This window comes from Pomacea canaliculata, linkage group LG12 (genome assembly GCF_003073045.1).
Source record: "Pomacea canaliculata isolate SZHN2017 linkage group LG12, ASM307304v1, whole genome shotgun sequence".
NCBI lineage: Eukaryota > Metazoa > Mollusca > Gastropoda > Architaenioglossa > Ampullariidae > Pomacea > Pomacea canaliculata.
Window position 1 is genome coordinate 20896982 of NC_037601.1, and position 24202 is coordinate 20921183.

The window sequence follows — 24202 nt, forward strand, 5'->3', positions numbered from 1 at the left end:
AAAGTCCGTCCACATCCCGCCTTGTGATTCTTCCCTCCCCACTCTCAGCCCCACCACCACCGCCGCCTTATGACCCTCGTCGCCGCTCCAAATTTATTCGTCTCCTTATTTTTGTCACGGCGGCCGAGTCTTTATTGTTGTCTTTTTTTCTTGACCTTTCACTCGTGGCGGCTCTGAACTATAATATTCGTACGCGTGAAGGAAAGAAAAACAACAAAATGCACACGCGCGCGCGCACGCACACACACAGACACGTACACACGCGCGCACACGCAAGAAGAAAAAAAAAAGGACATCGCACATCAACTGGTCGTCTGCCTTGCAGGCCAGCAGCAGGTCGGGTCAGCGTGACACAGACAGCGAGGTGGGACACCGCCGACTGCGGCTAAAATATTCAACATGGCGGCTGCGCCAAGCTGATTGGACGAGCCGCCACAGCGCGAGCCGTGCATCGGTAGCCGCAGAGACGGCCGCGTGCTCCGCGTTACGCCGTAAACCAGCGCCGTACGCCGCCACGTAATGGACGTGAAGCTGGCGGCACGTAGCTAGCCTTGTAACCCAAGCCTCAATCGCAGTCGTAAACACTAGTCGGGTGACCTGGGTAGGCGAACACGAAACTCTTCTCTCTGTTTATTTATATCTCGCGACAGTGAGAGACTGTTCGTTGCTCTCTCTCTCTCGTCTTCCGCTCGTTTATTAATTTATAATTGTTCACACAGAAGGAAACAAAATCAGATGACACTACTGGGCTCAGACTGGGTTGGGAAGAAAATGGGGATGGAACCCGATGAACGACATCGTCGACAACCAGTGTACCCGAAGGTCGACAGAGTTATCTCATGTCTGTGCGTCCTTGTCTCGACTTTTTGAAAATGGTGTCGAATGTTCCGGCATCGATGGGTTTATTTACACCGTGGCCATCTTTGCAAGCTATAAATAGATATCCATATAATATTTTGAGCGATTATGAAAAAAGCCAACCTAAACTCAACAAATTTAAGTTGTAGAGTCTTACAGGTGCTCTTGATGCTGAGTTGTGCATCAAGAGATAAAAGTTCCCATAGCTGTCAATTAACTATACATATGTATACTATAACTATATATATATATTTAACTCATTCGCTACGTCAGGATTCAACGAGGTTTTTAAAGTACGACCTCACTACTTCAGTCTGCAAGTGGAACAGGACATGTGGGACTGCAATGTTTCTTTGTAAAAGAACAACATCCGTCTTCATGTCAGGTCGTACACGCAGCGGTGCGGAGCAGTCGTGGTGTGAGGACACCAACAACATTACACAACAGAGGAGCAGATGCATCACCCAGCAGGGAGCTCACTCTGGCTGGCTACAGGCTACTGAACACTGCAGCTCCTGTTACCTGACAGATCAGGATCACACGGGTCAGCCAGCCACAAAATCTCGGCCAGCACTGGTGTGGCGAGGTCCGCCTCACTTCCACGATTCCGGGACTTCCGGTATGAAGTGTTAGCTTGCTTTACCTCCCTTGAATGCGTTCAGCCCTAGTATGTCGCCTGTACCCATAGACAGGAACCTCTACAACTAGTTGCCAGGCAGTATCCGTCGACAACGAAAGCGAATAACCAAGTTGTTAAAGTATTGACGTCTAAACCGAGAGGCTCACGGTTCGACACCCGTGTCGCGCAGTAGCAATCCCCTACCGGTCTCAAACACCACAAACGACCTTTACACCTTGACACTACCGTTCCAAAGTTAACCCCGAACCTGTCTCCTATATCCCCTTTCCCGGCGAGAGACCTGCACGTGCCGTATGCACGTGACAATCGCATTATTTCACAGCCTGCACAATGCACACGTCCATATATGGACTCGAATGGGAAAGACCGTTGGGGAGCTGCGTGCCGGATTTTTTCCCTGTCTGCACGACCTGTGAATGAAGCAGTTTGTTACTGAGAAATGTGCAGCTGCCAGGAGGTGTGTCACCCATATTTTTCAAGCGCACTTTGAGGTCATCTTCGTCCCCAGTCCCTCCCTGCCCGTGAGTTATTCATCCAGCTTTCTGCCGATGTCAGGTATCTTTAAAATGATCTCTCTGGCTCTCTAATAAAACTTTCCGAGCTATTTCAGTACCTCGGCCAAAAGATTCAATTTGTTTATATGTTTCTCGAAATAGACAAAATGTATGAGGGAACTGTTTGAGGCAATCAGGACACTAAAACTTTGGACGACACACGAAGTCCGAACTTGTTTGCCAATAAATTTGCCAGCAGAAGGGGCTTTGGGGTTCTTTAGAGGTCTGATGCTTCCACACCCTGTCTTTAGGGGCTATCTCTGGTCTTCACAAGTCTGACTATGGCAGTCTAAGGTTGAAGGGCTAGCTATGACTAGCCTATGACTATGGCAATCTATGGCTGAAGGGCTAGCTATGACTAAAAGATAATTTTGGTTTGAGGAAAAGCTGAGGAGCATACGATGTGCTTAGAACACAAGTACAAGGGTTTATTTACCCTCTGCGCACCGTGTGAGACAAAGGAAACATCTGCAGCTATCACTTGTCGCGACCCTTGAACCCTGCAACAGAAGCCATGGCGACCTCCACCACCAGATCCCAGGGACCTTGGCAAGGGGCAGAGGTGGGACGAGCAGACGAGGATGACTCAAGAGCTTCAAGCAGTGAGATTTATTTGTCTAATAACACTCGATATGCCGACAAGCCCACGTGGTCACAAGGTGATCTGTTATATCACGTGACACTGTCAAGTTGGGAGCGAGCGAGAGGCGAAGGGAGAAATACAGACGTGGGCGCGTTCGCTCGTGCGGTCTGATGCTGCCACCATGTCTATCTCTTCTGCTGCACCCCTCCCTCCCCACCTCCCACCCACATCTTTGTCACACTATGTCGGGAATTTTGTTTAAGTGAATATTCGAGGTTAAGGGTCCTTTAAAGTGAATGCCTCGGGTTTTTGTGCACATCCTGTTTGAAGTGCATCCACAGCGAGGACCGGTGCATAATGGGAAGCTAACAGGATGCCACTTTGTTCTGAAAAATTAATCAGGGAAAGTGAAAGATCAGAGATAAAAAGCAAAAAATATCTTAGAGGATATTGCTTTGTTCTTAATCACAGGAAACGTGGAAAGGTCAGAGAGGAAAGGCCAAATATCTGACCCTTCTTTCAACAGATACAAAAACAAGCTTCGTGGTTGTGGTTAGTGCTACCCTGAATAGCCCATGGCTGTGTGAAGTGCTACCCTGAGTACCCAATACTATCCCTGCAAGTCTTCACACCCTCATCTCACCCTGTTATCCAGCCACCCGACATTACAGAATAAATTATAATATTGCTCATCAGTTAATCACAACGAAACAATTTATTTTAGACGCTACTAGTTAATGTGGTCTTTCCTTCTTTCATGTCGCCGGAAGTACCCCAGGAGCGACGGATGACAGAAGAGACCAAAGAAGGAATGAAAGGCAACGGCTTAGGTCACAGGGCTAAAAATAGACTTATAGGTGAGAGGCTGGGGCAGGGTTCACTCACACAGACCAAGGAAAGAATTACACACACATTTTTAAATCAGTTTTAATTAAAAATACTTTATTCGATTTTACAGTAATCATCTGGTTTCGAACATGACAAAAACAACTACTGGTACATAAACATGTATAATACTGTATGGTGGAGGGCAGTGCGGGGTGTGTACAAGGCAACATTGTAACCTGCTGACATTAGTCTTGACATTTGTGTGCTGAAACAGGATTATTTATCTTATATTTTGTTTTTATTGTATAGGGGTGGCCGTGAAAAAAAACAAAAAAGAAAACTGAGAGAGGGGAATGTGATAAAGTTCACGCTCCACTAGAGATGGTGTCATGGATGACAAGCCACAGCTCAGCTGGTTTAAATTACATTCATTCCATTTTAGAAGGTGCATCAGTTAATACTGCTTATTAACACAAAATTACAGTTGGTTTTGTATTTGTAATGCTGAGAAATTAAGATGCCAGGCGAGGCTTGCATGTTGGAGTCCAGTCCTTGCTACAGCTCCATGCAGCCCGCTGGTCCTGTGTAGTTTATGGACATTGTATGCACGGAAAACCACCCGTGCACCCCGGTTAGCAACTCGTAGCTAACAAATACACACGTGCGCTCCTGACCCGGAGGTGAATGTTGTAAATATTATCAACATGATGGCTACAGTCAGCCAAGGCTAGTCAAGCAGTAACAGCCACCGCAACAACACTGCTTTGTTCTCAGATAATGACACGAGGCAGGAGAGAGCGACGAACATATGAAAGCGAGATAAAGCTGCTTGTTCACAATGGGCATAATTAAATTTAGCTTATTATCTAGCTTTAGCTATTAGCTATGTCACGCTAATACTGCTGACAGGTAAGTTAAGGTATGCCAGTATCACTGCTGCATATTTAGCTTTTTGTCAATCAAACTAATTAAATGTTTGACAGAAGGAGGGAGCGATGGTGTTGTCACAGACAGCACACATCAATTCTGTGCAGTCCAGTCTAAAATATCTCTGCACTAGTCTGAGGCTTGGACACAGGTCACGACTCAGGCAGTGAGGTCAGCTGTACCATACTTTCTTCACGTTCCTCCCTGTCCTGCATGTTTCCTCAGTACCCGCATCTCTGTCCCTACACTCTACCCCACTGCCATGTCTCGTCCCTGCCAACCATTTCTTTTTTCCTGCCTGGCGCCTTCTAGATGTCATGTATGTAACAGCAGCCATCTCCACTAAAGGAATCTCGAACCACCCTGCCCTCATACCCTTCCTAATGACCGGGTAGCAAGTGTATACGAACCATTAAGTCTGTGTATAATAAAAAAAAACGTTTCGCTAAATTCTAATTTTCTTATCGTATTAAAATAACAAGCACAAGGTTCCAAGCTAGGGGATGTTGTAATAGGGGCTCTGTCTGTTTCTCGCACGCGTGCGCACGCGAGCAAAGTCATGCAGGAGCACGCGCGAGGAACAACGGGTGTCGCGCACCGCTATACCCCTGCGCCACCGAGGCTACACAGCGCGGCGTTATTTCTCGTCCGCGTCATCGTCTGTCGGGGGTGGGCAGCGGGTGGGCAGCGGGTGCAGCGGGTGGGCACGAGGATGGGGCTACAGTCTGAGGGCAAAAGAACAGTCGGGTGACCTAATCGACTGTCTACCGGATGGACAGAAGTCTTTTGTTTGGCGCGACGGCCATCAGCTGCACAGTGTCGCCATGTCCAGACACTAGGCCGCGAGTGAAGGCGGGGCCGCTGCACTCAAATACGACTGGCAAAACAGAAAAAAAAAGAAAAAAAAAACTTTTTGAACGATACAAAACATTAGTCATTTGTGAGTGTCTGTGCGCGGGTGTAGCGGTGAGCATAGAAGACCAAGGGGGCACCCCCACGCCATCAAACAGTAGCAGAGCTGTGCCAGATATTTTACAAGCATTTAAACTGCGGTTAGACCTAGAGGTTAGCGAGGTACCCTGCCTGCCACCCCAGCCTGCTAGTCACTCACTCATGATGTCAGGTCAGCCAGTCCTTGTCAGACTCGCTGTATGTCTACATGACACTTGCGCCGGGTGGCAGAAGTTTACGAGTCTGCAAATTATCTCCGGCAGAAGCATCTTCGCAGGGCATCGCAAGGTGATGCAGGCAGGGGTCGCGGACACACCCACAGCAGGTTTTAATGACAGACCGCGGCAGTTTGTGTACTGTGGGTGTCCCCGCCCTCAGATAAGGATATGTCGCACGTGCTGAAATATGGAGGGATGTAAAGAAACCTCTGACATCTTATTAACACACTCTCTCCTTCTTAGCTCTTTCCTTCACTCGCGCGCGCGCAAACACACTCACAGAAGCATGCACGGAATCCAGGCAAAACAAGCAAACCTGGTCCAGTGATGGTAACAATCACTTTTGGCCATCGCATGAGAAAATCAACAAAGTTGTCTCCCGTCTGTAAAGGAGTAGCTTCCCCTGCCTGGGGGAGGGAGAGTTCTTGCGAGAAGGTTTCAAGAAAGGACATCAAGGCAAAAGGTTGTCATCAAGTAGAAAGATCATTTGATTATCGGGTGTCACAGTTCAGGTGAGGAATTTTCAAGAAACGGGTGGATAGGTGTGTGAGTGGGTGGGGTGGGAATGGGGAGGAAAGGTCAACACCACTGCTCATTCATCCACAACTTTTTTTCACTCAGTCACACACTCTCAAAACCTTAGCAGAAGGTGGAGGCAATAGAGCAGGTGAAACATTCAGGTATAACAAACTGAAAATGGATGGTCAGCAGAATGGAGGGAGAGAGAGAAGGGAGAGAGATAGCAGATAGCAGAGCCCGACTGATAGAGGAGCCTGGTGAAGCCGAGCATCGTGTTCACATCTGCTCAAACACCTCAGTATCGGTGAAGCAATAAACAGTTTCATCAAGGAGGAAAAAAGCGAGCTGCCAGACCGCGGTGCTGCCACATGGCCGCCCAGACCACTGCGACACACATGGAGGGAGAGGGAGGACCGCTACTCACCTGCGGGTCAAAACTGTATTTAAATCTCGTCATGTCTCGGCAAGCCCGAGAAGCGAGGAGAAGAAAAAAATGAAGTAGAAAACAATGTGATGTAGGAGGGGTGTTGGTGGGGGTGATCCGGGTGAAGTACGCATGATTTTATCTTTGCACCCGGAGCGATGTCAATCTTGGTTAACATATTCACATCATTGACAGACATAAAACGACACACTTTAACACAACCTCAAGAGCTGCCTCGTACTGCCGGCAGCATGTCGGCAACATTGCGCCTTAATTTTTTATTTTTTTTACTGCGAGCGCAGTTAACCTAACTCTATGCAGGTGTGAATACGCATGCGCCTCCTCCATGTATCCGCCCATGCACATTCCCTCCCTGTTCTCTCTCTCTCCTCACACCCTCACCTCACCCTCGTTTTGTTCGCCCTCTACTGCGTGCGTGCGTGAGCATAAATATGCGCACACGTGTGTGCGTGAGCGGGTAGATGTATGCGGGTGAGCGCATCACAGGCCATTGCTGACGACAGGCAAACCCTGACTAACCCAGACGGATGTTTGACCAAGTTTTTTAATAACCATCAGGTAAAAACTTTGCGAAACTCAGTCAAGCGTTCGGCCAGATTTTTACAGTTTAAAAATGTCTCAGACAACGGTTGGCGTCTCACGAACATGGATGCTATGAATTGTTGGACTCCGTATGGTCAGACTGTCACGTGACCCAAAGTGGAGCAGGACCGCAATGTTAGAAGCTGTAATGGAGCATACACACCTCACGAACACAGTATGTAGCGATGATAAAGTGTTCAGCGAGACAAAAAAAAAAAAAGTGTTCGTCTTCATTACATAAAACCAGGCGTACAAAAATAGTCACAATAGACACAATGTAGTAATGTTTAGACACCACCTCCTCACTACACCTTGAGAGGAGCTTGGCAAAGCTTTGAGAGGAACTAAACTCTGGCATATCAAAATGTGCATAGAGGGAAAGATGGAGTGGGGGAAATGGATGGCGGAGGGAGGAGAGCGGGTGAGAAGAAGGGGCCTTAAAATCACTTTTCTTTTCTGAACATAGGTTGTATCGCGCGCCTTACTTCAACTGTAATTAAGCGAAAAGCCACTACATGTCAGAGTGGCTGCTGTTGGAGGCGAAACCACATTTTTATTTTTTGGCGGTTTGTTGCACGTCTGCCTCACATTTGTGCTAAACGTCATGAGCATTTGTGCTGAGCATCGTGAGTGTTTCCGCTAAGTGTGTAAGTGTGCCCATAATTATTCCCCAAACAGGACGTAGGTGTAGCGGCACGAAATGGCAGGCCAGCTGTGCTTCCACCTTTCATTTACATTTTGAAACAGAATGTGTTTTCGCAGGTCCTCTGCAAGGATTAGCTGTCAGTATTGTGGGGTTCAGTGCAAGGCGAACCTGTGTGTATCACCATCTTTGACACACTACTGACACTCGGCACTATCTACACAGGTCCTGCTGCCAACGACCCTGTGCAGTCTCTTCCTTCAGTATAGTCACAGTGGCACGAAAGTCAATCACAAGACTTTTTATTCGGTAAAACAAACTGTATAGTCTTTTATAGCAAACAAAATAGAAAAGAAACCTAAGATTTAATTGTAAACATAATCTGAAGAGTTAAAAAGACCAGAGCAAGCCTTGATGCAGACAAACAAATATTTTTAAAAATACAGAAGAAAGAATTTTGCTATCTAGTGACCATCTCTTGGCAAGACAAAAAGCAAACGCCATGACTACAGAGAAAGTGCACGTGACCCAGGTCATTCAATGGCTTCCTGAGGCCAGTTCAGCTGGCGGACCAGCCCTCCTTTGGGTTTCGCGTATTTCCCGTAGCGTTCAAGGGCCAGCTCCTTCTCAGTCGACCGCCATCCGATCTCTCGCGATGTTGTCTTGGGAAAAGGGCGAGTTGATGGGTACACCTGTTGAGAACAAAACGTTGAAAGCTTTCTTAATGTCGAAATAAATTTATTGACAAGAAGGAGAGAATAAAGTCATGCGATTGCTGCGTTTTACGATCTGTTTCTATGAAGGTCTGATGGTGGCTTGATGAATAAAACGAGGTGGTTTCGAAAGGATGTGCATTTAGAGAAGAAAACAAGAAACACAACTGGATATCAAAATAGAGACAAGCGAGGTTTAAAGCCCGCATACTGAGAGAAGTAGTGGAAGCTGTTATGGTGGCGATGATGGATGTGATCGGAACTGGAGCCGAGGGAATTTCAGAAGTTTCTTTAGGACAGGAAGTGACGTTGACAATTTACTGACGTAGGCGTTGGACACTCAAGACGTTACTATCCGTTACGGCAGACATTTTGGTTCCAAGGAACTGACTAGTACCAACACAACTCACGCCTACCTTGATATATTTTTCGATTGGTGTGGAAGGCGGCACCTGAATCAGTGAAGTCGCCTCCTGTCGAACTTTTTCTCGATGTAATCTGACTTCATCGTTGCATGGAAAGTCGTCTTTGACGAGCTGCAATGAACGATTCGTCACACTTAAGTGATTAAAGATCACGTGGTTTACCTAATTTTTCTCTAATAACTAGCTCAGCTCAAGTTACTATTTCCCCACATCTAGTTTAGTTACACCCTCCTCCTGTTCCGAGCTTGAGATACACGCGGACAAATACAAAAACACATAAAGATGTCCACAACTCAGATGTCAAGAGTTCTTCTTCTTCCTCCTATTATTATTATTATTATTATATTATTATTATTATTATTATTATTAATATTATTATTATTATTATTATTATAAAATTACGAAACGAAACTCGCGCATCTCCTTCGCAGTTTTCTTTCTTTTTATAACCGAAGATTCTTATTAGGACAGTAGATAGTGTTGTCTGCCTTTCCTTCATCTTCTTTCTGGAAGTTTCCTTTCCTCTCGAAGGTTTTCGATAAATCCATCTTAATTTAGTTGACTGTGTTGTAAAATGTAAACCATTTGAATACCAAACGCCGACATTTTGAAAAGCGACTCATTTGAAGCATATTTGAGTCGAGAGAAATAATATCTTCTGTTGTCAGTTCAAGAAGAAATCCAAGTACCTCCTATTTAGAAAGGAAGTTTCTAATTGCAGATAAGTTCATAATTAAGATTACGGCGGTTCGTGTTTCCACAGTTTGCCGCCCATGGATGCCGCTCACTATCGCTGCTTCCTTCAGTCTGTTCACCTTTCTGATGATTACCTGCAGTTTCTTATGTCGTTTCTCATCTGTCAGTCGGTGTGTACTTCTTTAGTCAATCAAACTGTGGTTCAGTTCGACATCAGCACAAGAACTTCCTATATCTCCGTTCTTGCTTGTTTGTTTGTTAATTGTTTCTTTCTTTCTATGTGCGAAATCACCTCAAGGTGTATATATATATTCATGCGCGCAGGTCCACAGGTGTGTCCGAGGTTGTGTCCGGGTTCCTCCTCCTTAAATTTGAAGACACGGGACTTGCTGCGCTATTTTCTCGCACCTTCTCGCGAGACCTCGCATGTTCTCGTTTCCTCGCGCTTTCGCTCTTCCTGGGGGTGGGCTGGGGAGTGGAGTGGCCGGTGCACCACAGCGCCCTCTCGCTTGTTACAGAAACCCGATCTCTTGCCTTTATGAACAGATTGCTACAACGATCGGCAAACAGGTGCAATTTTCCGATGATGACTGTGATTATGGAATAAAAAGCCGGCGGCAGTCGAGTTTTGACACAGAAGTCAAAAGCCTCCCAGACGCCATTGGACTTAATGATCGCGGTGGTGATGGCGTTGGTGGAGGTAGTCGGCGAAATCTCGCTTGGGATAATGACAGGTTTAATGCGTCAAATCAGGAACCAGAGATTAAAACAGGGCGAGAAAAAAAATATACAAGGATGAAGAAAGGGATGGGAGCTGATGACACGGAGTGAAGAAGAAGAAACAACAGAGTAGAGCGAGGGACGTGTATCGATGATCAGGTTATTTGAGCATCATCGACGAGAGTTTAAACAGGAACTGACACGGGGTCACACGCTTGTGGAATGGTCTTTAAATGGGAAGTGGGGGGCATAAATTAAGCACGTGAAATGCACTTCCGGTTCCAAACCAACAAGGCAGGCTCTGACGTCATAGAGCAAACATGGAGGACAACTCCAAAACCGTTTATTGAGAAGGCCAGCAACCCACTTCAATGGGGGAGGGAAAGGAAATAATTATAATTATATTGCACGCACAACGGAGCAATGTTTGATACGGCAACAGCGATGATGATGATGATGATGAGGAGGAGGAGGAGGAGGAGGAGGGGCGTGCAAGACACAAGAAAGCCTGGAAAGACGAGGGGTGGAGAGCCGGTTGGGGTGGCAGCACCGGTGAGTGACGTCACAGAAGAGCATGGAAGCGAAGGTGTGTAGCGTGGTGCCAGGGCAGGGCTGTCTGACACGATCGAGTTCTGAAAACAAGCAAGTGCCAGCTCCTCCACAAACAAACAAACACCTACACACCAAAGACGACTTGAGTTGCTCGCCCCCACCTCACTTTCCCCTCCTCCTCCTCCTCCTCCCCCACCTCCCAGCCCCGACCTGTGTCACTGAGGTCACGGATGCCCACATCTCAACAACAGACAAGCAAAACCTCGAAGCTGTTTCGGGACAAGAGGGTCTCCGTGTGACGCACTCCTTGTCTCTGTAGCCAGGCATGTATGTGTCTATCTGCCTGTCTACGCCTCTGTGTGAACCGTCCTCACCCTCCGACTGTCGGTGTACCTGTCTGCCGCCCACACTCCAGTCTCTCACGTGCATCAGTCTCAGCCCTCGCTCCCTCCTTCTCTCCAGTGCGCGGCCAGGTTCACGCACCGCGTGCTGGAGGCGGGTGGCATTGCGTCATATTGACAGCCAAATAAATAAAACACCACCCCGTGTTCTCACATCCCGCGCACAATCCCCCCGACACCCGCCTATACATGCTTTCTTCATCAAGTCATCAACTCTTTTCTTCCAATCCATTTCCTTCCTACTACCTCTCTCTCTCGCTCGCTGTGTGCATGTGTACGTGCGCGTGCGTATCCTAATCAATGTTATACTGATGAATATTACTCATATGATCAGCCTGTTACCAGTTATACCAAACGTTGACAAAATGGTTAGACAGTAATGATCACAGACAGACAGACAGACAGACAGACAGACAGACAGACAGACAGACAGACAGACTGATCAGTGGCGGTTTAACTTGAAATATGTAGCAGCTGCAGAACATGAACTGTCAAGTGAGGTAAAGGACAACAAAAGTACATGTGTTCATTATTTCATACACTCACGCAGCATATGAACCCGCTTGACCCCCAATGACCTCACGTGAGAGATCGAAAGTTGACAATTGCCACAGCTGCAAGAGTTATTAGAACTCCGCCTAGGTGAAGCCTGATCGTCTCGGGCAATAGACCAAAATTCAAATCAAGAATAAATACTTGTGAAGTGCTTGTAAAGTACAGGGCAATAATTTACCTCTAGAAGTGTTAATACCTGCAGACAGACAAAAGGAGAAAGGAGAGATTCGTGATCGTCAGAAGGTTGAAATGACTTGGCGGCCATCAATCATCGAGACATCGCACGAACGACATTTCTTTTAGCTGTCTGGTGCGTCTCTCAGATTATTTCATCCTTTTCTTGCAATACCTGATCCGTTCGTGTGTTTTTCTGTACCTTCCCTTACTCTCTGCTTGTCCGACTGTTTGTGGCTTTGTTCCTTCGCGCTGTGCGTTAGTGCGTCCGTGCATTAGTCACTGCCACCAAAGCAAACGACTAGAAAAGTTAATTAATTAGCTGATATCTACAGCCTACACCGTACACGTATCATCTTACTGTCGAGCAAATACTCCAGCATCATATTCTTCTGGTTTCTTTTGATGGATACGTTGCCGACATTTTAATTTCCAAGGAAATATTCTTACCTTTCCACGACAGATGAAAACTTCATTCATCCGCTTATTCCCATTGCTATTTACGTTTATATATCATACACTGGACATCTAGGATACAGGTGAGGGCGAATCTACTTTATTTATAAGTAGAAATGATTTATCAATGGCGGCCAGGAGGAGTTAATGCACTTCAAGCTGTAACCGAGATGGAATGAAGAGGAGAGTGACGTCCCCTTGTCTGACTGGCTAGAGAGGTTGATTTCTCTCCCTCACTTTCATATTTATTATCTGCGGTAAGTTTTGTGTCTAATGATCATGTACATCTGTTACAATATTCTCTACGTTCCTGTGTGTCTGCGCTACTTATCGTCTCTTCCTGGACAATTTTATTTCCGTTGTCACATCAGCGCCATCTTGACCTAGATTTGAGATCTACACATGGCAGTAGACTTCAGACTCTGATTATCTCCCTGCAGCTGCTTCACAAAGTTTTGATGTGGAGCTGTCACAGCAAGCTTTACCTGTATTACAGGTCAGTGTGACATCACTGACATCAGGTATCGCCAGGAAACCCCGAAGTCACAGAAGAACCTTACGAAAGTTAATGAACACATTTTTTTTGCCCAGGAGGTGGGGAGCGAAATGACCAGAAAAATTGTGAGAAAAGATAAATGTGTATTATAAACATGTGCAAGATGTAATGTCAGAGTTTCTTTGCAGTAAATATTGCATGATGTCGACCTCACGTCGCCTGTCTGACCCTAGTGGACACTGACACACAAACTGTATTTTACAAAAATGATCAACAATGACTTCCAATGTAGCAGGAGACACGAAAAGACGGGAGGATGAAAGACCAGGGACAAGAAGACCGCTCACATCGTTGTAATTGGTGGTGAGGAAACTCCACAGCTCAGGCCAGGCTCTGGAAGCTGTTGTCTCGTGATGGATGTGGTCCTTCCTGGGGCAAATTAACAAAAATGAACATTAAAGAAAGGTTATACTAACGTAGTCTAATTACTTATGTATTCTAGCTACTCACTGAGCCACCTGACCATTGAGGACCTTTCTTTCTATGAATCAAAGAAAATGACAAACATCTACAGAACTACAGATGAAGAAACTCTCTTTATTACTAACAGAAAATAATCAGGCCTATCGACTTTATCTCATCCTTTGAATGTCACTCACTCAAACTGACGCAATGGAAGGAGAGAGAGACAGACAGAAAGAAGACTCTGGTCTCCGTAAACGTGCGCCGTTAGGACCCGCCCAGACTTATTTTAAAGACACTCAGACATTTTTCTGTCTTTTTTATTTTTCTTTTCCTTTAATCTTTAAAATCCAACCCCAGAGATCAGGCGCATCCAGACAGTTTGCTTTTGTGTCGCTATCTGGCCGCCATGGGCGCGCGGGGCAATTAGCCTCCCATGACATCAGCTCCCTCCTGGCGTGTGATGAACTCCTGCACGCGCCCAATAGCAGGCAACCCACACCACGCACGTGCGCGCGTGCACGCTGACCTCTCGCTGGGTCACGATGCATCTGCTGCACAAGATGGCGTCAGCTTCTTGCCCGCTCGGTACAGACGAGCTCTTTCCTCCATGTCTCAGGACTGCTTTCTTCTCTCTCTCTCTGCGTGTGTGTGTGGGTGTGTTTGCACACAGGTGCGGTCGCGTGCAGAATTCTATAGTAAGAGGTATTCAAAATGGAGGCGCCGGAGAATGACCGGAAGCGACCGCCGGATGGGTTTGTGGGTAGACGCCGAGAGGCTGACGTCACACCTGACACGGTTCTGCCTCGTGCGCAGCAGGATGTCGCCTTGAGAACAAAAGATGGCGCTAGAGTGCGTGTCCTGGCAACGGTGTTTGGACCTGCACTGCCTCCCTGCTGGTCAGACGAGTGCGTGGCATCGTGGGTCCCTTCCTCTCCCCTGTCCTTCTGGGAGTTGCCTGGCAGCCCTCGTACTCCTCTCTCGTCTCGTCGTCTCTCTTTCTCCGGAAAGTGCATCCGCACGGATGTAGAGACAGACGAGCCGTACACACTGTCCAGCGCGCGTGCACGCACCTTGATAAGACTGCTGGTGCAGGCGTCCTTGCTGTCCCCCCGCTGGCTGGCCGCTACCTCCCGGGCCATTGATCCCCGCCGCTTCACACGTTTCCGCAATCAGCATAATGTTGACACTTTTGTGGCCACTGCAGCGCCAGATGGGTTTCATCGTCGTCATCGTCATGCAGCATCGGATGTGTGACGGGCGAGGACTTGCTGGCGATAACAAAGGAGGGAGGTGAAGTGGTTGGCCGGGGGGAGTATGAGAAGGAAGGGGTTAAAGGGAGGCTACTCCATTTGCATCAGCATCTTGCGACCTCCATTTGGCGAAAATGTGGAAATATGAACTCGCGTTTCTTTTACCGCATCAGCCACTCCCCACCTCCACCCCAACCCTCAAACATAGATTGAGAATACATTTCTGACCATAGACTGACTCATCCGATATTTAAAAATAGATTTTTTTATCCATCCCTGGAAAACAGATGAAGGCATACAAAATAGACAGAAGATAAACTTGTCGAATGTCTGAACAAGGGGAAGGTTCAAACCCTGACAAATAAGTTCACTTACAAGTTTCTATTCCTATTGGCGCACCCACCCACACCATGGTGGTGGTGGTGGTGGTGCCGGTGGTGGTGGTGGTTAATGAACACCAGCCAAAAGCAAGTGAGATAATGGCGACATTTTGCAGACAGAGCGGATGAATGAATAATTAATTCATAATGATGAGAGTCCACTTAGGTGAGCTGTGCGGCGGCGCCAGACCGTGACGATGGGTTGCTGTTGGAGACCCGCCGAGATTCAATCAGCAAAGAGTCAAGCACTCACAAAGAATTAAAAAAAACTGGCATTTGATTTTATCTGATATATTTTTTACCTTCTTCCTGTTGTTGTCTCTTTTTTTCTCTCCCTCTCGGCAGGGAGCTGTGAACACTGCACAAGAACTTATGCACATGCGTGTGTGTGTGTGCGCGCGCGCGTGATCGCTCTTGTCTGCTCGTGGCTATGATTTCAAACAGCAGCAACACAAAGAAACAGATTTGATTGTTTTGTCTCATCTGACGGATTCGGATGACTTGGCATTGATGAATAGATATTTGAGATTTAGTAGAAATGTCCCTGTAGGAGGCTCGGTGTCCAGGATACATCAGGTGTGCAGGATATTCATCTCTGGCTGATACTTGTCTTTGATGTTTGAACAGCTCTCTCTCTCTCTGTCTCTCTCTTTGTCTCTCTCTCTCTTGTAAAGTGTATCTTGTTTCTGTTTTGTATCACACACAAGGTCATCTATAACTCGATCAGCAAGTTCCGGTTCACTGAAGCATGTTGTCCACTGTATTGACTACAGCCAGTGAGTTCCTGGTGGGCATCCTTCACCGTAAATTAATGAGTAAACAAGATACAAACAAAGACAGGCTCGTGCTCACGTGCGCACGTGCATGCAACCACACATAGACAGAGAGAGTAGCTTTTATTTGTTCTTAGAATACTAGACTACAGACTGCGCACTTCATGGTGCATGACAGAGATTTCCGTTCTACATTTTATTACTTTCATTATTTACATTTTAGTACTATCATTACAAGCTTTATTACTGCTATTAAATATTTTAATTTTTAACACAAATGTAAATCTGACTTCTAATTACAAGGATGTTTTGACTTATAACATTTTTTTGAACCATTATTCGTTTCATCAATTTGTAAGTGGTGACCGTTTGTGTCTCCATGACGACTGACCGCAAGATTTTCTTGTTTTTGTTCTAAACATTAAAACACAGAATTTGGCACGAAGGTCTAGACTGGTTTAGCATTTACAAAGCGTTTAAAAAATATATAAATTTATATTAACATTTTAATTCAAAGTTTCAGACACATTTTAAGATGTTTTCAGAGACTAACCCTGACATTTATATTAAAGAGAAAATGAAAATTTTTAATTAAAAATGACAAAATTCACGAGTAAATACTATAAGCCGTGACTCATGGAAGGAAGGAAAAGTGTAAACCATTGTTATTCGTGGAAAAACTTTCTGTTAGTGTCTCCATTATACATCTTTGTGTGTTAGCTGATAAACCTGGGCACTATATAGTATATATAATATATATATATTATAACACCCATTGCTGTCTAATTGACATTACTTAATAAGCAGCTTGGCCTTTAGCAGAAGGTATTTGGCTTATCACTTGTCTTTAAATGTGTTAAAAGAATATGCCACACCTATTTGTGACAATCCACAATAAGATTGTGAAGATAACTTGCACAAGACTGTCACGTGACGTGTGTTTGACAGACTAACGGCATTGCTGACCTGCTCTGTGATGTGGGATGAGGGGATGGAAGGTTGGGTTGGAAGAGAGAAACCTGTCAGACATGCGGTTTTCTTTTCTCTGCTGCACATAAAAATGTTTCTTATCTGTATTTATCTTTGTTGAAACGACGACAACAGCGCCGACATTCTGATTGTGAAATATGTATTGGGTGCAGGTGTCTGGGCTGCACAAACAAACAAATCATCGGTTATCTCACTGTCCTCTCTTGACATGGCGCCCACGATAAGAACAGCAAGTTGGAGACGACAGACCAACCAACCAACCAAACGAACGAACAAACGAACGAACCAACGAACAACCAACCAACCAACCAACCAACCAACCAACCAACCAAACGAACGAACAAACAAACAACAAACAACCGTGTGACATCCGATGCCCTGTGTAACGGTTATCGTGATAACCGACGTAAACAACATGGCGTCTGGACGTGAGTGTGACCAATGAGTGTGTCGCCACTCACACAGGTCTGGAGCAAGCGACTGTGACCTTTGCACTTTTAGTCTGACAACGGCACAGCAAGCTACAGCAGCGGCAGCAACAACAGCACAACGTCGTCTCGCGACAACGACGCGACAAGGAACGCGGCAGCGACGCGGAACTTTTTATCATCTCACTGCTTCCTTCGTCTTGCTGCCTGGCTGCTCGCAGTTCCCACAGCTTTATTCGTTCATCCAAGCTGGAAGATGAACGAACGGAGAAGCGAACACTTCTGCCTTTCAGCCAATCTTGATGTTTGTCCTTTTGTTTGATTCATTTCGTCGTCTGCTCGTTGCCATGCAGTCGGTCGTGCACCCGCTCACCCCACCCCACCCAGGATGTCTTCCTCCCTCCTACCCGGAGGCTGCCAAGAACTGAACCGGTAGCCTCATATCGCTGGTTCACAGGTGGCAGAGGTGGAGGCTTGCGATGACACTCTAATGATGTTTAAAGCTGTGTTATCAGCATTTCTTCAAGGAAGGAACACAACATAAACACTTTTGCAGACCAAACGCCAGATGGTCTGTGTTCCAGTCCACTTGCAGCGAGAGAGAAGAAAATATTTCTTGTTCAACTTTGGACAAGGTGTTTCTCGTGACAAGCGTTTACTCGCGAGTTTAACTTCCGCTCCATCAGCTCCTCCTATCATCTATTTAAACCTTTTCTACAAGTATTTCTCTGTTCGCCTGAGGTGACGTTTGTAGCTCTCGACACAAACAAACAACAACAACACCTCCCTCTCCCTCCCTCCCGTCTTCCCCGCAGAATGTTGGGAGAAAACAACACTCGACCCCTGCATCAGCACGCTTCCTCCTCCTCTCAAATTATTTCCTTCTTCGCATGCCGCCTGTCGTCCATGGCGCGTCATCCGCCGGCATCGTCACGTGATCATCCTCACCAATCGTCAGGCCAGGCACGTGGAAGCGGTTATTGCAGTCAACAATTTGTTTATCTTCTTCCTTTCACGTCTGTGGTCAGCCAGTGTAATCGTGTCAGCAGTATTATTGTAGGGAGAAATGCACGGAGGGAGAGATACAGATAGGAAGAACAAAACTGGGAGTGAAGAGAGAGAAGAGAGGGAAGAGAGAAGAGAAGAAAAACAGCGATGGAAAAAGTGAGGGAACGGATGATCTACTGAATGCAAGGAAGGAAATCTCTAGCATTGATGGATGAACTAAGGAAGAAAATAAGGGAGAGAAAGACAAAAAAGCCCAGCCTTATATGGCATGACAAATTTGAATGAAAACAGGTTAAAAAACTAGTCTGACCGTCTGCGACACACACACACACTGACACACACACACATACTGACTGACACACACACACTCACACGCACACACACAATCTAATCAAGACTAGTGTTCTTCTCCATTTCTCCATTTCCTCTCCCGTCGTCTGCTCTCAGCGGAGATTACCGCCAACGTATGTGTTTCTTCGCAGAGAAGAATATCTCCAGTTTTGAAGAAATTAAATCACAGATATTGCAGACAGCTTTTATCTGCTGAAAGCCAGTGTAGTTTGAGGTTATCTGCAGTTGGAGAGAAAAATTTAATGGCATGACGCGCGCGCAATCTGCAAAACGTTGCACAGAGTTGGACAGAGCCAGTGATTCATGGCAATTACCGGTCGCCAAGGTAACGAGCTGGTGTCGGGTATCAACAGGTTTGTGTCTGGAAGTTTTGTGAAGACTTTGGCAGACCAGAGTATAGTCCGTAAAACTTTTCTTCACCGTTTAATTCATCCATCTCTCTCATTGTGCACAATCACCCGTAGGTGGAAGCACTTTCCCGCCAACCAACCAACCAACCGACATTCATGTCTACCCACCAGTGCTCTCATAAAACTATTATCTATCTACAATAAATACTTCCAGCCATTTATTCCCTTTCAATGAAAACAAATCTTAAGGTGAAGACAGTCATCAGACTGACATTGTGTCTCGCGCTCCTCATCTCTGTCCCCCATCCCGACATGGGTAGTCATGTGATTGTGGGGACCTACCCGCCTAGTCGCTACTCTCTCCAGCGCTCGGCCACCTCCTGCTCCAGAAATAAATTCACGAGAAAGCTGAATTTTGACACGAATCCCTTCGACAGGTTTCGGCTTCGTTTGTCCATCTTCAAGTACGGAGATAAGGGTGGATGTGGAAGACAGGCTCGGGTGAGCTTTTTATGGGATCCTCCCTAACGCACATCGCAAGGCGTCCATGACGTCAGCAGCTGGGGTCCTGCACTCCGGAGCTGAACACCCTCGCCACCTTTTGTAAGTGCCAGATGCTGAGGACAGAAAGGTGAGCATTGAGTCCTTGAAGGTATCGGGGGAAGAGGGTGGGTCCTTATCGCACTGCTGTACCCCACTCACCACCCTGACGGCACGTCCTGCAATCAGCACCACCCTCATTACCGGGTGAGCGCACGAGGAGGTGGGTGGATCGGTGCAGTGAGAAGATCACCAGGTTTGGAGGGCAGCTTCACCTCCTGCTCCGTGACCGAGTGATGCGCCGAGACGCCAGAACGTGCGCCTGCACTTTAGCCTTTGGCCACGTGCTGCGGAGAAACTGCTGAGAAACCACGTGGGTTCACGTGAGTGCACCTTGAGATTCTCCATTGGGTGGATATACTTTAGTACAATTTGTTCACCGCGAAATTCTGGGCACAGAAGCAAACTCTGTTTCCGAGCTAGAATTAATGGAAGACAGTAATTCGCGGAAAAAAGAATGCATACAGGGTGTTCTTCTACAGATTATAAGCATAGTACCACAGGTATGTCACTAAGCACAGGTCTCACACCTGTGGCGGCCTCGTCACCTTACTGTAATGTCGACATGCACAGCACAGGTTGAATCCAGGTGTATTCTTCAGATAAAAAAAAATAAAAAACATATTTTCGCAATTATGATAACGGTACAAATTAAAAAACGTATCGGTGACCAAAACAGCCAACAGTTCCTGAGTCAAGCCGACACGATCACCAACTGACCTGCCCTCGGGGTGCCAGGCTGTCCTCCGTCTCGGCTCCAGGGGTCTTCTCCCTCTCGAATGAAAAAGAGGACAAGACAGCTCCGTGCGCTTCCTTCTGTTTTTCTGTACAATTTCCGGAGTTCAGAGAGGAAAAGCCCGCAGTTCTTGACGGAGGCAGAACAAATTGTGTGCGCGGGATAGTTACATAACAAATGCTCGTCAGGTAGAACACAGGTGTGTAAAATGTGAGGCACAGGTAGGCTGGATTTTTAATCCATTGCACGTCTGCACCAAATATGCTCCTGGTATCAGGCATGATTACATTTGGATGTGTGCCCTACCTGATGTCGAAACAAGCCTACCTCCTCCTGTCGTGCAGGAGAGCGAAGAGGGACAAAGGTTGAGGTGGACGCCATGAAATTTATCTTTAGCTTAGAGTGGCCCAGTGTCACTACAGTCACTTAGACAAGCCTTGATGGTAGTCTTACAGTCAGCAAACATCAGTGATCACAAATGACCAGGAGAGTGGCAAACTAACTCACTGGTCTGGTCCGCGTCAACATTGCCTGGGATGCTAACATGGCCGGGGCCCCAGAGGAAGAAAATGTCTTTATTGCGACGAAGACGCGCCGGATGAAGCGCATGAAATTGAACCACTAGAAGGTGGGCAAATCGACAGGAAAGAAGATCTTAAACAGACATAATAAATCGGATGCGATTGAGAAATCCTACTCAGAAGGTCAGTGAATGTGATACAAGGCTAGAAGATGGCATGAAGTTCCGCAGAGAAAATGCCGTCTGATGGCTGGCAAGACGAGATTGCAGTGAAAGAACATCACATGATTTGGAGCCTTCAGTGAAGACAGAACAGAAGCAACAATAGAAAAAAAAAAATCCTGCAGACGCTGGAGAAGAAGGAGGTTACTGTTATCATCGTTTATTAAAAGCTGTGAGACCAAAGCAGATCCTAGGATCAGAATTGGTCCAAGTAGGAGAAGAACGGATTCCACGCGATCGACTCCAGCAACCTGCAAATGGCGGTTTAGTCGCAGAGATAACGGTTTGTGTTCCTGGACACGAGCGGCAAACAAGGCATAGCATGAAGGGTTAACTACCCGCCATATGCAGGCTCTAAGGAGGGTTTGAGCGACAGACTGAGGAAAGCATGAGTCGGGTGGGGAAGAGAAAATGGCGGTTCATCCACATCTGTGTACAAGCTTTGTACCGGAGGGGAGCGGAGGGCACCCAGACAGATGCCAGCCCCTAATGATGAATACAATCCAGGAGGTTGAGATTGGATGTCGAGCAGAGCCATGGATGATGGGAGGATAGTCAAGCTGGCACCGGGCTAGACGGAAGATACAATAGTCCGCCCCCTACCTAACATGGAATTACAAAAAAACTTGCCTTGTGAATGTCTATGTGGATGTGGATGTCTATGTGGATGTGGATGTCTATGTGGATGTGTGTGGATGTGTGTGTGTATTTTTTTCTTTCTCTGATGTGGACAAAAAAAAAAAAAAAAAATGCGAGGGTTCGGTGAAAAGTCGCACTGTCAAAACCCACGCTTTTATCAGATTTATTTCTTTTACCCTCTGTGTGTGCAAGTAAATCTGATTCTTGCATTCATTCAATTTATTTTCATGAGGTGCACGTGTTAAGTACAGAAAGGTGGCTCAACAAAAACAAGCAGAGTGCACGAAAGTGATGTGAAAGCCGAACGTGCTAAAACTCAAGAGAAAAAATTCATTGTTAAAAAGAAAAAATCCAGGCTTTGAACTTCTATGAACAAATGTCGGGACTTGCAGAAGTGCTGACTGCTCACCGTGAAGGTGTGGTAAGAAAAGCCTGGGAAATGTGTGTTCCCTTACTTCAATTCTCTCTCTAACACACACACAGAGACAGCCCGGGATTCCATTGGACGAACACAGGCAGCCAACATCCTTCACTCAATCATCAACTAACGAGCGCTAACAAGAGAACCACCACAGCAGCGACTAACCCACCCCCCGCCTACGTCACGCGGCCAGGTGTGACAAGCCCTCCCATGTTTTTTCTCCGTCCTGCAGCCAGGTGTGACCGAGAACCGAAACCCTCCTCTAGACGATGTTCACACTCCGCTGGTGTCCACTCCTGGTTCTGTCTGGTCACTTAAGGTCATGTGACACACTTCTCTAAATATCTTTCAACAATTTAATTATTTAAGTGGTCTTTGGCTGGGGATGTGTGGATAATTCCAGTCTAGACTTTAATTGTGGAGATTTCCCTGTCCCCCGAGTTTCATCATGACAAAGCTAACAGCCACGAGGTTTACGATGGAGCGCTGGACTTAAACTCTCGACTTCTGAGTGCATGAAAGGAAAAGAGAAAAAAAAAACCACACACACGAGCAAAAGCAAGACTTGAATGGACTACTTCTCAAACAAATCCTGTCAGAGAGTGAACATATGAGCCAACCTACTGACTGTATTTTATTCAATCTCGAGCGTTGTCCGGTTGTTTGATGCCTTCCGCCATGAGATGAACCATGTCTTGTGGTTCACACCCGACCCTACTACGGTTTCATATTTTATTTACCGAGGGAATGACTGGCAACAAGGTTTCACTTAGCGCGGAGTGTCATGGCTGCTGTCATGCTTCCCAAGGTTCCCCAAGTCCCTCCCTTCAGTGGGACGTGAAGGGGAAGAACAATCAGCCCCCTCTCCCTCCGGCAGGTGAAGCCGGGCCCGCGGGGGACCAAGACATCTGGAGTCTACACCCGGACCCTGAGATAAACATGGCGGCTACACCGGGAGGAATGGGAGGAGGAGCCCACACCGCTGCTGATGTCTGCGCAAAAGAATGTGAGACACGACAACAGGATCGAGTCGACTCCCGGAAAACCGCATCCGACCGCCATTGTTGGTGGCGCTCGTGACGTCGTGGGACACGCGCTCGGCTGGCGGCTGGGGTGCGAGGGATGCGCTCCAGCATCTGCAGGTCAAAGGTCGCCAGTTGTGTAGTCTCCGGGGCTTCTCTCCAGCTTCCCTCGCAAGATTAAGAGGTGGGAGGGGGTGAATGCTGGGTTGGAGGAGGGGGAAGAAGAAAAAGTGATGGAAGATTTCGCAGGGCTGATGTAGCTTTTCGGGACATAAAACTTCAAAGACCGCATCAACAGGCGCGTTGGAGAAATAAGGTTTTAATATTTCAACTGCTTAATGATGCAGAATAGTTAAGCTGAAGAGTTATTGACGCCTGTTATAAAATTAATGGCTTTCCATACAGATGGCTTCTCTCTCTACTGCGATTGTTCCTCTCCCTCACAGATCCCAAACTTCTTCTGTCGAGAAGTCTGAAGCAGACATAATAAATTCCGTCTTTTTATTTTTTTGGTTCTTCTCTTAAGTAGCCTTCAAAGTTCCCACAAAAAATCCGAAGGTTATATTTAATCTCGAGGTATCCTTTCTGAAACTGCGAGCTTTCTAGAAGACGTCCCGATAAGATGCAGAAGGGAGGAACGAGATAGGGAAGAGCGGAGTGAAGGGAGGCAACTAAGGTTATATTGTGCGTTTGACATCCACGGAAACTACGCAGCAACAGCAGCAGCAACTACAACAGTGTGGCTGCTGGCGGCAAATAATAATAAAAATAAAAAAGCTGAGAGTCAGCGACAGGAAGTTGCTGAGATGGGAAGAGCGTCTGCAGGCAGGTGCTGTCTCTGAATGAGGGCGAGGATGATGTCACGCACACTTCACACGTGCACGCAGCCATCTTGTTTGACGGTTGCTACATCGCATGGAGGGGTTGGGAGGGGAGGGAGCATCCCCAGATGGCAACGTGCACAGGACTTGTTGTCGAGTGTAAATTTGTATTTGCCTGTAAATACGATCAGGATGAAAACTGTGTCTGACATCGATATCTGTCAGGGTGGTGGTGGTGTAAATTTAAACTTATTTAACTGTCGTCTGTTTATTCCCAATGAGCAGACAGG

At 46.6% G+C, this 24202-nt stretch overlaps 1 protein-coding gene across 1 annotated transcript in view; it reads right to left on the reverse strand.

The window, feature by feature from the left end:
• Positions 1 to 3556: 3556 nt before the first annotated feature.
• LOC112577282 (uncharacterized protein C20orf85-like) overlaps positions 3557 to 24202 on the reverse strand; it is a 38910-nt gene continuing 18264 nt past the window's right edge. The window contains exons 2-4 of the mRNA XM_025260334.1: positions 13284 to 13365; positions 8878 to 8997; positions 3557 to 8440 (exon numbers count right to left, since the gene is read on the reverse strand). Of these exons, the coding sequence (XP_025116119.1) occupies positions 8282 to 8440; positions 8878 to 8997; positions 13284 to 13365 (361 nt within the window). The 3' untranslated portion in view covers positions 3557 to 8281. The remainder of the gene's footprint in view (positions 8441 to 8877; positions 8998 to 13283; positions 13366 to 24202) is intronic.